This window comes from Molossus molossus, unplaced genomic scaffold, assembly GCF_014108415.1.
Source record: "Molossus molossus isolate mMolMol1 unplaced genomic scaffold, mMolMol1.p scaffold_m16_p_3, whole genome shotgun sequence".
Lineage (NCBI taxonomy): Eukaryota > Metazoa > Chordata > Mammalia > Chiroptera > Molossidae > Molossus > Molossus molossus.
In genome coordinates, this window is record NW_023425366.1 from 108,343,190 (window position 1) to 108,360,409 (window position 17,220).

General features: G+C 39.9%; 1 protein-coding gene across 3 annotated transcripts in view; it reads left to right on the forward strand.

Moving 5' to 3' along the window:
• PDXDC1 (pyridoxal dependent decarboxylase domain containing 1) overlaps positions 1-17,220 on the forward strand; it is a 63,635-nt gene that overhangs the window by 29,619 nt on the left and 16,796 nt on the right. For all 3 annotated transcript variants that reach the window (XM_036279513.1, XM_036279512.1, XM_036279514.1), the window contains exons 9-14: positions 3,044-3,128; positions 4,511-4,559; positions 4,706-4,807; positions 5,672-5,797; positions 8,394-8,444; positions 15,473-15,536. In XM_036279513.1, the coding sequence (XP_036135406.1) occupies positions 3,044-3,128; positions 4,511-4,559; positions 4,706-4,807; positions 5,672-5,797; positions 8,394-8,444; positions 15,473-15,536 (477 nt within the window). The remainder of the gene's footprint in view (positions 1-3,043; positions 3,129-4,510; positions 4,560-4,705; positions 4,808-5,671; positions 5,798-8,393; positions 8,445-15,472; positions 15,537-17,220) is intronic.

Here is a 17,220-nt window from a genome sequence, read left to right on the forward strand (position 1 = left end):
TACCTGGGTTGCAGGTTTGAACCCCCATCCAGTTGAAGTCATACAGAAGGCAACCAATCAATGTGTCTCTCTCACATTGACGTTTCTCCCTCCACCGCCTCTCCCTTTCCACTCTCTCTAAAAAATTAATGGAAAAATATCCTCGGATGAGGATTAACAAAACAAAACAAAAACAAAGTGGATTTTATTGCGTGTAAATTATCTTCAGTCAATAAAGCTAATTACAGTTGCCCCTTGGCCACAGGGGATTGGTTCCAGGACATCCCTCTCCCCTTAGATACCAAAATCCTCAGATGCTCAAGTCTCTATGTAAATAGTATAGTATTTTCATATAACCTGTATTTACATATAGGCTAAAGCAGGATATGCCTCTGTATCACTTCATTTGTGTGGATTCAGCATAGTGCTCAGTACGTGGTAGATTCAGATTTACCTTTTGGAACTTTCTGGGATTTTTATTCCCCAAATATTTTATTTATTTATTTTCCTCACCAGAGGACATTCTTGCATTTATCTTCAGATAGAGCAGGAGAGAAGGGGGAAGAGAGGGAGAGAAATATCTATGTGAGAGAGGCACATCGAGTGGTTGCCACCCACACGACCCCAAGCCGGGTAGGGACAAACTGCAACCGAGGTACGTGCCCTTAGCGGGAACTGAACCTGGGACTCTCTGGTCTGCGGGCCGACGCTCTAACCGCTGAGCCAAACTGGCCAGGGATGTTAATTTATTTTTTAAATCCTTACCCAAGGATGTTATTCCATTTATCTTCAGATAGAGTGGGAGAGACCGAGGGAGGGAGAGAAAGAAAGAGAAACACCGATGTGAGAGACACAATGACTGGTTGCTTCGTGCATGATCCCAACCAGGTCCGGGGACCTAACCACAACTGAGGTACGTGCCCTTGACCAGAATCGAACCCGTGCCTCTTTGGTCCTTGGGCCAACACTCTAACCACTGAGCCAAACCGGCCAGGGCTTTTCGAATATTTTAAATTCACAGTTGGTTGAATCTGCGGTTGTGTATAGAGAGGGCCAACTGTATATTATTTTATTTTTATGTATTATTTTTTTTAGAGAGGGGAAGGGGACAGAGATAGAAACATCAATGTGAGAGAGAAACATCATCAATCAGCTGCTTCCTGCATGATCCCCCTGCTGGGGATCGAGTCCACAACCCAAGCATGTGCCCTGACCGGGAATCGAACTGGGACCTCTCAGTCCACGGAATGATGCTCAATCCACTGAGCCACACCAACTGGGCTGTATTTTAAAAATAATAATGAACAGCCCGGCCAGTGTGGCTCACTAGTTGAGCGTCGACCCGTGCACCAAAAGGTGGCTGGTTCGGTTCCCAGTCAGGGCACATGCCCAGGTTGTAGGCCCAGTCCCCAGTGGGAGGCATGCAGGAGGCGGACAGTTAATATTCTCTCTCATCGATGTTTCTATCTCTCTCTCCATCTCTCTTCCTCTCTCTCTAAAATCAATAAAGAAAAAATATAAAAATAAACAAAAATAATAAGCAGAAAAACACACATTCACCTTATTGTTAGACCACCACTTCCTGCTTGATTTAGCATTATTACATGTTTAAAAAGAAACAAACCCACTTATATTCGATTATTTGATAGATAGGAGAGGCTACAATTTACACGTGTCTGAGTGATTTACCAGTATGACTACACTGCTGTCGCCAGAGTACACATCACGGGGGTTAGCCAGCAGACATTACCAAAAAATTGAAAAGAGAATCTGAATGTGATCAAGTCACTAAACAGCACTGTGCTTTATGTTTTCATGGGTCATTTGACAGTTCATGCATTGGCCATTGATCTTGTTTCAACTAAACAAATGTGTCAGTTAAGGTTTTTTAAAATTTTGAGACAGGCTTGTATGTGGGGAAAATAGTTTCCAGCCCTTTCCCAGCATAAACCTGAATAAGAACTGTTCGCATCAGTCGTTTGTTGAGGCAGTTGGTGAGGGTTTGAAATCTTATTAGGTGGGACTCTGCCTACTGGAAATTTAGGGTATTTGAGAGAATACATGATTCCATGTTTTATTTATGCTCTGAGAAGAGGGGTCTGCCCAGCAAAAGCTGTAGTGTAAACAAATTACCAAGGGGATGGGTTAAAGTGTTTAATATATTCAAACTGACTTCAGAATACAGAGAACTTCCAAATTGGGTTAAAAACATCTCAAATTCATCTGTGTATTATTTTGTTTTTTTAATAAAAAAGGCACACCTAAGTAAAAATAACCCAGAAAGTGACCAGAAGTTAGAGTAGAAAAGGCTATCTTGGGCAAATGCTAACAGAACAAAAGTCCTTAAGCAGTGTTCATGAGATAAAATAGACTTTATCTTCATTATAATTCATATGCTCTAAGAGATAACAGTTATGAATGCTTGTGAACATAACTGAAATGTAAAAGAAAACTAAAGGGAAAATTGATAGAATACAAGTATAAATTGATAAATCCACAATCTTGGTGGAAGACTTGAATATATTGCTCATAAAAGAAACCAAGTAGATAGAAAATAAGTTTATAGCGGATTAAATAACACAAACTTTTTCATAAATACATATAATGAAGAATACACACTCTTCAAAACTTGAATTATCAATTTGCAAAAGTTGATTTTAAGCCAGTCCACAAAGAAAATACTAATAAAACAGAGGCATAATGTTACTTCCATCACAGGGTCATAATGAATGTTAAAAGCTTTGATCGCCCTGGCTGGTTTTGCTCAGCGGTTAGAGCATCGGCCTGCGGACCAGAGAGTCCCGGGTTTGGTTCCTGCTAAGGGCACATACCTCGGTTGCAGATTGTCCCCGGCCTTGGTTGGGGTCATGTGAGTAGCAGCCATTCGATGTGTCTCTCTCACATTGATGTTTTTCTCTCTCTTCCCACCTCTCTCCCTCCTGTTCTATCTGATGATAAATGCAAAAATGTCCTCGGGTAAGGATTAAAAAAAGCTTTGATCATGCTTTAAAGACTCAAGATAATCTGTTCCTTTTAGTATCTTTTTTTGTGTGTTTTATTCTAGGAACTGCAGCAGTAGGACACACAGATAAAATAGGGCGTTTGAAAGAACTCTGTGAGCAGTATGGCATATGGCTTCATGTGGAGGGGTAAGTAGAGGGTCCGGTTGTCTCCATGGGTGGTCTGCACACAGTACTCATGAGGAGTGAACATCTAGGCTCTCAATTTGTCATGACATTTATCACTAAGGGCTCTTTGGGTTGTAGATAACAAGATAACACAAATTGGCTTAAGTGAGAAGAGAGTTTATTGGTTCACATAACTAAAATAAAAAAAAACAGTGTTAGGCCCTGGCCAGTTTGGCTCAGCGGTTAGAGCGTCGGCCTGCGGTCCGGAGAGACCCGGGTTCGGTTCCCGTTAAGGGCACGTACTTCGGTTGCAGTTTGTCCCCGTCCCTGGTTGGTCGTGCGGGTGGCAGCCACTCGATATGTCCCTTCATGTAGATGTTTCTCTCTCTCTCTCCCTTCCTCTCTCTCCCTCGCACTCTATCTGTACAAAAAATGGAAAAATATCCTCAGGAGAGGATAAAAAACAAAAAACAACAACAACAAAAAAACAGTGTTAGGATTGGTGTTAGGCACAATATCAATCAGGACTCGGTGTGTCATCCCCCCCACCACCACCATTAGTCACTTGGTTTAATATCCTTTGTGTGGGCTCCATCTATAGATAGACTTTCCTCTTATGGTTCAAAGTAGCTGCAGCAACTCCAACCTTCTTTCCAAGTTTATGTCCAGTGGGTCAGAAGCCCCAGCAAAAGTCTCATACCAGTCACTGTGGCCAGGGAAATGTAGTTTAAGTTATTTGCCTACCTCTAAAGTAGGTGGTCATGTCTCCTCTACCCAGAGCTGTGGTCTGATAGAGGAGATTGGGGTGGTTTCCCAGAAGGCCATTAGAGGACTGCTAAGAGAAGAGAGGGGAGAGGATGTAGGGCAGCCAGAGTAGTTCATATCCAGCACATCGTGTAGGTAGGTTTCTTGATTGTATCCCTCTGGGAAAGAGGAAAGAGGGATGACTGGAAAATAGTAGCTGTGAAAGATACAAGACCCATTACACTAAATAAGTAGACATCCCTGAAATACATTTTGATTAAAATGCATTTTCTGCCCTGGCCAGTGTGGCTCGGTTGGGCGTCCTCCTGTGCACCAAAAGGTGGCTTATTTGATTCCTGGTCAGGGCAAATACCCAGGTATCGGGTTCAGTCCCCAGTAGGGGGTGTGCAAGAGGCAGCTAATGGATGTGTCTCTCTTTCTCTCTCCCTTCTTCTCTCTAAAATCAATAAAAACATTTTAAATAAGTAAATGCATTTTCAAGGTTTTCTTGAAATTTGTATGTACCACATTTTCTGTTGTAAAAGCTACTCATAAGGCTGAAAGATAGCAGAACCTCCCTCTCTCTCTGTCTGTCTGTCTTTGGAAAATAAATACTTAGTGACTAAGCAGCAGTAAATAATCTGTGTTTTTCCTTCCAGTGTGAATCTGGCAACGTTGGCTCTAGGTTATGTCTCTTCGTCAGTGCTGGTATGTTGTTGATTTACTAAGTATTATATTTTTAAGAAGGAATTTTAAATCCTTTAGTTCTTGGTGGTTTTTCAGTCTTTATGAATGGAAGAGGATGTTGGGTTTCAGGGGTTCTAATAGTCTAACAACTGTTTTCTCTTTGATAGGCTGCAACCAAATGTGATAGCATGACACTAACTCCAGGCCCGTGGCTGGGTTTGCCAGCTGTTCCTGCAGTCACCCTTTATAAACACGACGACCCTGCCTTGGTAAGCTTACTCTCACTGGCGGGGAGTGGGGAGTGGCTCATAGTCATCATTGGGTCTGGGGGAAACACAGAAAAACAAAGGAAAAAGTAAAATATTTTCTTAATGTCACTTCTCTGTGTTTTTATTTTTTTTTAATGTTATTAAGAGAAGTGAAATTGTACCACAAGTATTTTTTCTACTTATTCTTCTCATACTTCCCTGTATATGTGAAGAACATTTTATGGTATTTTATGACTGTATAATATTCTATTACTCCAGTACCACAATTTATTTGTTTTCCATTTTTTAACTTTTAGGATGTTTTCTAGGTTTTGTTACTGAAATAAGTATCTTTTTTTGTTTCAAATTATTTCCTTAGAATAGGTTCCCAGAAGTGGCCTTCCTGTCAGAGTAGTTAAAGCACTTGGTCCACATTGTCTAGAAGGTTGTAACAAAGTGTAGCAATGGTTCTCGATAGTGACCAGTTAGTGATAGGCTCATGCAAAACAAGCTTTAAATGATTCTTGCTACAACAGTTGATATCTTGCCCAGTTGATGATGACCAAGTATTTGAGGACAATTAGAACAACCTTGGAAGGGGCTGCTTCTTTAGTGGCTAAGAGCTCCAGCTCTGGGGTGTGACTCATCTAGATTCTCATCCTGGCTCTGCCACATCTCAGACATGAAACCTTGGGCAAAGCAAAGTCTCTGAATTGAGTTGCCTAGAATACTTACTTCATGGAGTTGTTGGGTGATCAGATGAATAATGCAAGCCCAGTGTCTGGCATAGCATCTGACACTAAGTGCCTAGTAAATGATAACTAGTTAATTCTGCCATGTGATTTCATTGGCTTTGGTTATTAAACTCATAATTGGCTTTTTTAGACTTTAGTTGCCGGTCTCACATCAAATAAGCCAGCAGACAAACTTCGTGCCCTGCCACTGTGGTTGTCTTTACAATACTTGGGACTTGATGGGATTGTGGAGAGGATTAAGCATGCCTGCCAACTGGTGAGTAGAAATCTGAAGTTTAAATGAGTCACAACCACTCCATGGCCAAAGCAGAGTTAGAAACATACTTCATTTTACCTCCATCCAATACCTTGTCTGGATTTTCTGTTCCTTAAGTAAGTGGGCTAATAGCTCTGCATGTATACATTTCTTTTTTTTTTTTTCTTTTATCCTCACCCAAGGACATTTTTCATTTTTTTGTTAAGATAGAGCGGGAGGGGGAGAGAGAGAGAGAAACATCAACGTGAAAGGGACACATTGAGTGGCTGCCACCCGCACGACCCAATCAGGGCCAGGGCCAAACTGCAACCCAGGTACATGCCCTTAGCGGGAACTAAACCCGGGTCTCTCTAACCGCTGAGCCAAACCAGCCAGGGCTGTATACGTTTCTTGTTCAAAGTCCTGGGAGAGACTGCTGGGGGTGTCCCAGCATTTGTGTCCAAATGAAATCTGATTGAAATGAATGCTATTGTCAGTTTGGGATGAGAAAAGACGTCATAAGAGTACAGCTGTGGAGTGACGAAGGATGCAGAAGGGGTCATAAATGTTCCACTTGACTGACTGACCCTTGAGGGTAAAGGAATATGATGGTTAGGGGCTAATTATGGGTAGCATGTATATTTTTAATATCAGTTGGCTTGAGTTCCCTCATTATAAGGCTTTGGGGACAATTTTAATTCTCTTTGTCTTTGAGGTATTCTAATTTTGAAAAACATAATTATGCTATAGTTTATAAATCAAAAAATAGGTCATATTTATGCAGTTTGAGAGCTGAGTCCTACATAAGTCTAAAAGTGTCACGTTACCTCTGTATCTCCATTTTCTTACCTATAAATAGAGATAATAATATAACAAAAGATTGTTATGAGGACTTAATGACTTGATGTGTATAAAGCTCTTATAGTAGTGCCTAATAACATAGTAAGTTATGCAAATATGTTTAAACGTAAATCTTCATTTTATATATATACTTGGGATTGGCACTTCCTCAAGTGTCATTTTTATGTTTTTTAAAAATTGGTATTTTCATATTACTCTGGCAGTAGTCTTCTTGTTCATAATGTCCAGATGGTTTATTCTAATGCTCTCAAGGTCCATCTGTGTTGTTGCAAATGGCAAGATTTCATTCTTCTTTGTGGCTGAGTAATATTCCATTATATTCCACATATATATATATCAAATTTTATGTATTCATTCATCTGTTAATAGACACTTAGTTTGTTTCCATATCTTGGCTATTGTATAAACGTGGGGGTGCATATATCTTTTCTAATTAGTGTTTTGTTTTCTTCATATAAATACCCAGAAGTGGAATTGATGGGTCATATGGCTATTTTTGTTGCTGTTAATCCTCACCTGAGGATATTTTTGCATTGATTTTTAGATAGAGTGGAAGGGAGGGACGGAGGGGGAGAGAGAGAGAAACATTGATGTGAGAGAGACACATTGATTGGTTGCCTCCCGCTTGATATGACCAGGCCTGGGGATCAAACCTGCAACCCATGTACGTGCTTTTGACCAGAATCTAACCTGAGACCCTTCGGTCTGTGGGCCACTGCTCTAACCCCTGAGCAAAACTGACCAGGGCTATTTTTAATTTTTTTTAAGAACCTCCATACTGTTTTTTATAGTGGCTGGACCAATTTACATTCCCACCGACAGTGCACAAACGTTCCCCATTCTCCACATGCTTGCCAACATGCTTGTCTTTTTGATAACAGACATTCTAACAGGTGTGAGGTAATATCTCATTATGGTTTTGATATGCATTTCCCTGATGGTTAAGGATGTTGAACATCTTTTCACCTACCTGTTGGCCATCTTTATGTATTCTTTGGAAAAAGTCTGTATAGGTCTTTTCATTTTTTAAAATCAGACTTTTTATTTTTGCTGTTGAGTTGTATGAATTCTCTATATTTTTTAGACATTACCCCTTATCAGATAAATGATTTGCAGCTACTTTGTCCCATTCATTAGGTTGCCTTTTCATTTTGGTGATGCTTTGCTGTGCAGAAGCCTTTTAGTTTGGTGTAGTTTCATTTGTTTATTTTTGCTTTTGTTGCCTGTACTCAATAGTTTTTGAGTGAATGAATGATTTAAATTACTAAAATGAAAAATTCACTTGTCTCACCAAAAAAGCTCTTCTAGAACCACTAAATATAACTTTAAATGGAAAGAATGAGGAATGTTTGCAAATGTTGAAATGCAAAAATTGACAGCTAAACTTAGAAATCACCAAGATGTTTGCCTGGCCAGTGTGGCTCAGTGGATTGAGTGTCGATCCATGGACTGAGAGACCCTAATTCGATTCCCGATCAGGGCACATGCCCAGGTTGTGGGCTCAGTCCCCAGTAGGGGGTGTGTAGGAGGCAGCCAATCTATGTTTCTCTCACATTGATGTTTCTGTCTCTCTCTCCCTTTCTCTCTCTTTAAAAAGTCAGTCAAAAAAAAAACATAAAATAAATCACCAAGATGCAGATGGCTTTATCTGCCTGAGATCCTTGTTTGCAGACCTGTAAAGACCTCATGAAAATTGCTTCTTAATATGTTGTGTCAATCTAATAAAATTATATAAGCTGGTTGTTTTTATTTGCAGAGTCAACGGTTGCAAGAAAGTTTGAAGAAAGTGAACCACATCAAAATCTTGGTATAGTATATCATTTTGTTTTTGAAGTAAATAACTTTTAACTTTAACAACTTAGAATGATTTTCTTCAGATTTCATGCATTTCAGTGGAATTGTGGCAGCTCCAGTAGAACCACATTCTTTTTTTTTAATTAAAAAAAACTTGTTTTCAATTACAGTTTACATTCAGTATTATTTGTATTAGTTTCAGGTGTGCACCATATTGGTTAGACAATTATATATTTTACAAAATTTTCTTCCTGATATTTCCAGTACTTAACTGGCACTAAACATAGATCGTTTTTACAGTATTATTGACTGTATTTCCTCTGCTGTACTTAAAAAAACCACATTCTTTGAAAGAGACTCATGCGTGTACTAATGACCTAATTCTACAGTTAGGATAAAACCTAGAAATTTGCACCATACACTTTTTGAACCCAACCCCTACAGTGCTTTTCATAGACTCCAATTGTACTTTAATTTTGTTAAAATTTAGAATTGCACGAAATTAAATCACACCATTGACTTTACCTGCCCAACAATTGTAGAACATTCATCTTCCTAAAATGAGAAATCATTTTGTCTCTCAGAATACTTTAGGCTGCTCTTAAAATCTTTTGACACCAGAGTTTTCATTTGTACAAACGGGACTAAGGAAGAGAAAAGCAAGTGCCCTGCTCTCGTCTTTCCTTTCTGTTTTCCTAAACATACCAGAATCAGAGATTGCTCCCTAGGGATGACACTAACAAAGGACATCAGGATTTAGTGAGGCTTGTAACCAAGTATCAGTTCAAGTTTGAATGTTTTCATGTTTTGCTTTGTTGTAGTTTAGGATTTCAGAAAATATATTGGTCAGATTCTAATTTAAACAGGGTCACTGGGTGTTTCTTTTACAATTTTGCAGGATACAATTGAGTTTAAAACTAATATTTGAGTTTATTTGCAGTTCAAGTTAGTGCAGCATATTTCCATTTTAGTGCATTGTTTGGTTTAAATGCCTGAGAAGGGCGCTGTTCTGCATTGCCTTCCAAGCTTGGAGTCTACTCAGTTGACCTTAGTTGACCCAAATTGTAGCTTAGAAGAGAATAGTTGCCCGTTGGGGAAGCAGAGATGAATATAAGTCAGGAGACTTGGGTTTTAATTTCAGCCATACCACGGGGCCTATGACACTGAGTCATTCTCTTAACCACCTAAGCCTGTGAGCTCAGCTGTCAGTGAAGGTATGTTGGTTGGACTCCTTTGACTGCAAACAGAGAAACCCAAGTTATGGGTTAGAATGAGCAAGCCTGGTAGGAATCAAGACAGTGCTGGGCCTGTGTACTTTCTCTCCCTATGAGTCTGCTCAGCCTCCCGTCTTGTCCTCTCTGCTTCTCCCTCATTTCCTCCTATCAGGGAGGATCCCGTGGTGCCAGTTAATCACCAACTGGTTTGGAGCATCTTTGTAAGGCCACATATGGCCCAGGTATAAACCCTGACCATCCCTCCTTCCAATGGAGATAAAGTATTTGGCCAACACCATGAGGCACAGTGACCTGTCATAATCATCGTCATCACAGCTGCTGTTGTGAAACGCTTGCTGTGTGCAATGCACAGTATAGTACACCTTACATGTATTATTTCATTTAACCCTCACAACAGCCATTTATACATGCTGTTCCCTCTACCTAGAAACATTTTTCTCCCTAATTCCTTTTTTTTTTTTTTGGTATGTGCCCCTAGCTGCTAGGGCCTAGCGGGAACTGAACCCGGGACTCTGTGGTCCACAGGCCGACACTCCAGCCACTGAGCCAAACCAGCCAGGGCATCTCCCTAATTCTTATCAAGACTGGTTTCTTATCCTTCAGATCTTAGTTCAAATATCACCTCTTCAGAGAGGCCTTTCCTGACCACACTATCTAAAACATTCCCCACTGCCATAAACCATTCTCTATAAAGTTTTTCCCTTCATCACACTTATTACTACCTGAAATAATTTTTTTTAAATCCTCACTCGAGGACATTTCTTCCATTTTTTGTTCAGATAGAGTGGGAGGGAGAGAGAGGAAGAGAGAGAGAGAAACATCGATGTGAAAGGGACACATAGAGTGGCTGCCACCCACACGACCCAACCAGGACCGGGGACAAACTGCAACCGAGGTATGTGCCCTTAGCGGGAACTGAACCCATGTCTCTCTGGACAACAGGCTGACGCTCTAACTGCTGAGCCAAACTGGCCAGGGCTGAAATAATATTATATATTTGTTCATTGTATGTTTAACCCTGTAGAATCTTCATAGAAACGGGCTTTAGTCTGTTTTTTTTGTTTGTTTTTATAGTTTTATGTCCTGTGCTAGATATAGGGCTTGGTTGGCATGGACTAAGGCATCAAGTGTGAATAAATAAATCTTAATCCATGAGTCAGATGCAATGGTTATTATTCCCTTTTTACTGGTGAGGAAACTAAGACAAGGTAAGTGAGTTGCCCAGGCTACACAGCTAGGAAGTTGTAGAGCTGTAATTCAAACTCCAAAGCCTGAGTTCTGACATTTTCAGGTCAGTTTACAAGAGAAATTAATTTGTCCTGCCTCAGTGGCTTGTTATAAAGGGTATATATGGGAAAGCAAAATGAAGATTGTAAGGCATCATAAAATGTAAGTAATTTTAAAATGCCCTTCTGCTTCATACCACAGTATTTATATAGTGCTTTCAAGGATAGGGAGTCCCATAATTAGCATGTGGCAAAGCCAGGAATTGAACCCAGGTTACCTAAGTATAGCTGTCTCCCTTCTCCAAGTTCTCATGGGCCTTCTTCCTTCCCATCTGGATGGCCCTTCAGAAGCATTTCACATCCCCAAAACATAGACTAATTCCCCCAGTTCACTAGCACCTTTTCCAAGGTGTTGGGGTGGCCTTTGTGACCTGTTCTAGCAGTGCACCAATTCAGGTCTTCCCTGCAGCTTCAATATAGTAAGGCTGTTATTTTACTGGACTCTCATCCAACACATAGGTTACATTCTAAAGTCAACATGTTAAGGGGGTAATCTAATACTGTCACTTTACACCTGAAAAATCTCAAAATGATCAATGGGGCAGTTTACCTGGTTTTGTGTTTACATTTCTGCTGGTTTTTAAGATTTTCTTTGTTTTTAGTGTTCTGCTATTTTACCATGATATATCTAAGCAAGGACTTTCTTTTTTTTTTCTATTTCTTTATTTTTTATCCTCACCCAAGGACAATTTTTTATTTTATTCAGATAGAGTAGGAGGGAGAGAGAGAAACATCGACGTGAAGGGGACACATCAAGTGGCTGCCACCCACACAACCCAACCAGGGCTGGGGACAAACTGCAGCCGAGGTACATGCCCCTAGTGGGAACCGAACCTGGGTCTCTCTGGACCGCAGGCTGATGCTCTAACCACTGAGCCAAACCATCCAGGGCTAAGCAAGGATTTTCTTTATTGGGACTTGTGTTTATTTAAACTGAGGATTCATTTTTTTAAAAATCAATTATAGAACTCACTTTTTTATATATGATGTTTTTCTCTAGTCGTACCTTCTGGAACTTTAGTTAGCTGAATATTGAACCTTGCCCCATCTTCCATCAGTCTCTTTGATGCTCTCCATCTCTTTGCTGCCTTCTAACGCATTTCTTCAGATCTTGGAGTTCAGTAATTTGCTCTTCAATTGCAGCTCATCTGTTCAACCTATTGACTGCATTTTTGCTTCAGGTAACTTATTTTTCATTTCAGGGTGTTCTCTTTAGTTCTTTTCAAATCATTCTCTTTTTAAATTGTCTTTTTAAAATGCTTTCTGATCTTTCAATTCTGTATTTAAACATAGTTATTATAGTCTATTTCAGATTGTTGCTTTACTATTTCAATTCTTGGGGACAAAAATTGCCTTTTCAATTATATCTGCTGATCTTGCTCCCTGTTTGTGTTATATTTTTTTATTATGAGCTAGATTTTTTTTCCTTGTGTGACTGGCCTAAGTTCATTTATTTATGTTGGTTTCATAGCTTTAGGAATCCTATACCTCATAGGACCTCAAGCCGAGGTGCAGTGCACACCTGATGTTTTGGTTTCTCATGCCAGGATTTTATTTCTCCCTTTATAGAGCCTCAGGCAGAGTTAAGCTTTCTTGCTGATCAGTGGGTCGAGTTTTTCTCCATCTTTTCTTTTTTTTCAATTTTTTTTCTTTATTGATTTTAGAGAGAGAGGAAAGGAGAGGGAGAGAGAGAGAGAGGACATCGATTGGCCACCTCCTGCATGCCCCCCACTGGGGATTGGGCCCACAACTTGGGCATGTGCCCTGACCAGGAATTGAACTGGCGACCTCCTGGTGGATGGGTCAACGCTCAACCGCTGAGCCACACCAGCCGAGCATTCTCCATCTTTTAATAAGGACTATGCTTCAGAGTCCTGGCTTTATTCACAGTTACCACTATCCCTCACATGGGCCTAAAGACCCAATACCCTAGACATTAAAGCCAAGTTCCAGGCCCATACCTGCTCCCCTTTCCCCAGCCTCTGCAGCTCAGCTCAAAATAGCCTTTCTGGATTCACTTTGTTTGTGGGCCAGCAATGGTTTACTTTTTTTTCCAGTTATATTTAGTTATATTTAATCCAGCATTTCAGGTATTTAGAATTGATAATTTCATTATATTAGCTTAGCTTAGAATTGATAACTTCATTATATTAGCATGTTGTTAGAACCAGAATTATATCTATATAGTCATCCCTCAGAACCTGTTGGGGACTGGTTTCAGGACCCTCTGCAGACACCAAAATCTGCAGTGCTCAAGTCCTTTATATAAAATGTTGTAGTATTTGTCTATAACCCACACTCAATCTCTAGGTTACTCACAATACCTAATACAGTGTAAGTGCTGTGTAAATTGGTGTTATACTGTATTGTTTAAGGGATAATAACAAGAAAAAGAAGTCTACATGTTCTCTAGGTTACTCACAATACCTAATACAGTGTAAATGCTATGTAAATTGTTGTTATACTGTATTGTTTAAGGGATAATAACAAGAAAAAGAAGTCTACATGTTCAACCCTGGCGATCAATGGGGTGGTGACAGATGTCGCAGCCAGATCGCCCTCACATCCAGAAGTCTACATGTTCAGTATAGACGCTACCATCATAGGCCTAACTACATAGTACACATTCAGAAACAACATTACAGTTTTTTTCCCAAACAGTTTTGATCCTGTTAGTTTAATTGAATCTTTGGATATAGTACCCACAGGTATTGAAGGCCAGCTGAATAATCCTATAAAGTATTACTTATGCACACTGACATTTAAGACCACTAGACCACTGAGCTCAATGACATTTTTTTTTAAAAAGACTCATTAGAAGTCTTGGCACTTAAGTCATTCTGCTGTATTCCGAAGATGAGGCAGTAGGTGTAGAATTTTGTCACTCTTGTTCCTGTTTCCTTATTGGTCTTACCCATTCTATTTAAATGTTAAGCCCCTTGAACTTTAAAGTACTAATGAATTTATTTATTTATTTATTTTTCTCACCCAGGGACTTTTTTTTTTTGCATTTATCTTCAGATAGAGTGGGAGGGAAAGAAGAAGGAAGAGAGAGAGAGAGAAACATCAATATGAGATACATCGAGTGGCTGCCACCCACACGACCCTAACTGGGCTGGGGACAAACTGCAATCGAGGTACATGCCCTTAGTGGGAACTGAACCTGGGACTCTTTGGTCCACAGGCCGACGCTCTAACCGCTGACCCAAACCAGCCAGGGCAAGGAATTTATTTTTATGAACGTTAAAGGAATAATATATGTGAAGACACAGGAATTGGCTCAATAAATATTTGGCAGGTTTGAATATACATCATGTTTGATATGAATCAAATCAATAGGGTCTTTTAAAAAGTCAGTAGAGACGATCTTGGACCAACAACTTTCTGTCATCTTTCCAAGTTAGCATTTCCTGTTGTGGCCCTACGACATCACACACAGAGCCTTGGAAAATAGGTTTTATGACTAAAATAGTAGTACTGGAATTGTTGAATGCCTAGAGATCTTTTCTGCCCATGTTTCTCCCTTCCTTACCTTCCAACTACCAGTCAATCAAGGGCATTGTGGCTCCCTTTGTATCCTGACTCCACACTGAAACTGATGGCCAACTGTGTATTTATTCAGTGGAGAACATGAACTTGGCACTGGCTTATCTTAATGCAGTAAATGTTTCCATCTTTTATGAAATCCATTAATGAATTTGGTGTCTGATGCCTGTCCTGAATATAAGTAGTGCTTCAGTGATTTAGAAAATATGTAGTCAGTTCTAGACTGTGGTTATCTACATTGCCAGCGGGACTTGCATTCTGTTCAGGGAGTTTGACAAGGTGAAAGTCCTTGTTCTCTTCTTTTTCTATGAGTACAAAAAGTTCCAGTTGATCCTGATTGAGTTAGCATCATTTTTGGATTCTTGAAAGCTTTGGCTCTTTCAGCATTGATTCCAGTTTCACTTTTTCCTTGCCTTTTTTAATCTTTAATGTTATAATGACGTATGCTTATCCATTATTGTTAAAATTTCCTCCTACTTTAATTTCAGTGTACTGGTGTCACTGTAATTCATTAGTGTATACTCAGAACTAGCTTATAATTCTTTCTTGTTTTTTTGTTACTCCTCACTTGAGGATATTTTTTCCATTGATATTTTTTTTTAGAGAGAGAGAGAGCAAGAAACATCAATGTAAAAGAGACACATCAATTGGTTGCGCCCCGCACGCACCCTGACCGGGGCCAGGGATCAGATCTACAACCCAGGTAGGTATGTTTCCTTGACTAGGAATCAAACCTGAGAACCTTCAGTGCACAGGCTGACGCTCTAACCACTGAGCACACCAGCCAGGGCTAGCTTATCATTATTTCTAAGAATGTTACTGAATCCTTGATTTTTGTTTCTCTAACAGAAATGAACCTTTGAACTTCTGTGTTTATTAAGAAAATATAACATCTCTAACTTGTTTTTCAAACTCTTATTTTGTAGGTGTTTGAAATTTAATGTTACTGGGTAATGTTGGATTCTGTTTTTCAGGTGGAAGATGAGCTCAGTTCTCCAGTAGTAGTGTTCAGGTTTTTCCAGGAATTACCAGGCTCAGGTAGGTGATTTTAAAAACAGTTCTTTTTGTGTATTTAAGGGCTTTGAATTTTAAACTATTTCAAGTGAAATACATAGTCCAAAATATTTTGATTGCGCCCTGGCCAGTTTGGCTCAGCGGTTAGAGCGTTGGCCTGCGGTCTGGAGAGACCCGGGTTCGGTTCCCGCTAAGGGCACGTGCTTCGGTTGCAGTTTGTCCCCGGCCCTGGTTGGTTGTGTGGGTGACAGCCACTCGATGTGTCCCTTCACGTCGATGTTTCTCTCTCTGTCTCCCTCCCACTCTATCTGAACAAAAAATGGAAAAATATCCTTGGGTGAGGATAAAAAAAAATATATATATATTTTGATTGCTAAAATCTTCAGTTGTAATTTCAGAAAAATGTAATAATTTTCATAAGAACTTTAGACCTAAAGGCCATAGCATTTTACTGATAATTTCCTATGTTAAACCAGTGGTTTCCAAATGCTAGTTCCTGCACTCGTACTGGAATGAATGAGAAAGAGTCACTTGAAATCAGAGGTTTGGAGACCCTACTTACTAGATATTTTGATTTGTAGGTTGAATCCTGGAATCTCTCTTTTTTAAGAATGTCCCAAGTGCCACCAACCTAGTCCAGGGCGCTGTTATTTTTCACCTAGATGACCACAGTCCCCTCAACTGATCTGTCAACTTCCATATATTCCACACACCTCATTCTAGACCTTTCGCCACATGGCGGTCTGAGTGAGCATTATAAGTGGAAGTCACATGTGTCACTCTCCAGGATCTTATTGTTTCAGTTGAATAAGGCTAAGGCTCTGTACTAGGCCTTGCAAGGCCTGTAGTTCTAGCCTTTGCCTTCTTCTCTTTCCCTTAGGCAACTTTTCTTTCTGCTTACTAGACTAAGACTTCCTTGCTGTTCCCTGACCTCTAATACATTTCCCCATGCTCATCTTCTGGCTGGCTTCTCACCATTTTGGTCTCCGTGATGTCCACCTTCTCAGAGAGGCCTTCTTTCATGGCACTCAATTTCATTTCTTTTTTTATGGTCTGTTTCCTCAAGTAGAATGTAAACTCCAAGATGACTAAAACCTTATTAGCCTTATATCCCTCGGGCCTGGCACGAGTAGGCACGCAGACCGTTTGATGAGGAGAGGATAAGTCTGTGTGAAGCCCAGCTGTTGGGTGGGTTCTCTGATTTACCTTACACAGTGCCTAGTTGAAAACTTACTATGTTATGTTTTGATTTCCTTTTGAAATTCCTTTAAAGAAAACTGTTTAAATGAATTAAGAATTCTGTTTGTATGAATATATTTAAGAGTTGTATTTTTTCATGAAAAAAAAAATTTAGTGAGATAACATTTCTTTTTAAGTTGTGATTTTAAAAACATAAAATTTATCACCTTAACCATTACATGTACAATTCATTAATATTAAGTACATTCACACTGCACAGCAGCTCTCCAGAATTCTTTCATCTTGTAAAACTGATACTCTGCACCCATTATACAACAGCTCCCCATTTCCTTCCTCTTCCCAGCACCTGGCAACCACCATTCCCCTGTGTGTTTCTATTCATTGGATTTCAAGTACCTCATAAAACAGAAGCATGCAGCCCTTGTCCTTTTGTGACTGGCTTATTTCACTTAGAGCAGTGTCCTCAGGGTTCAGCCCTGCTGAGCATGTGACAGAATCTCCTTCCTTT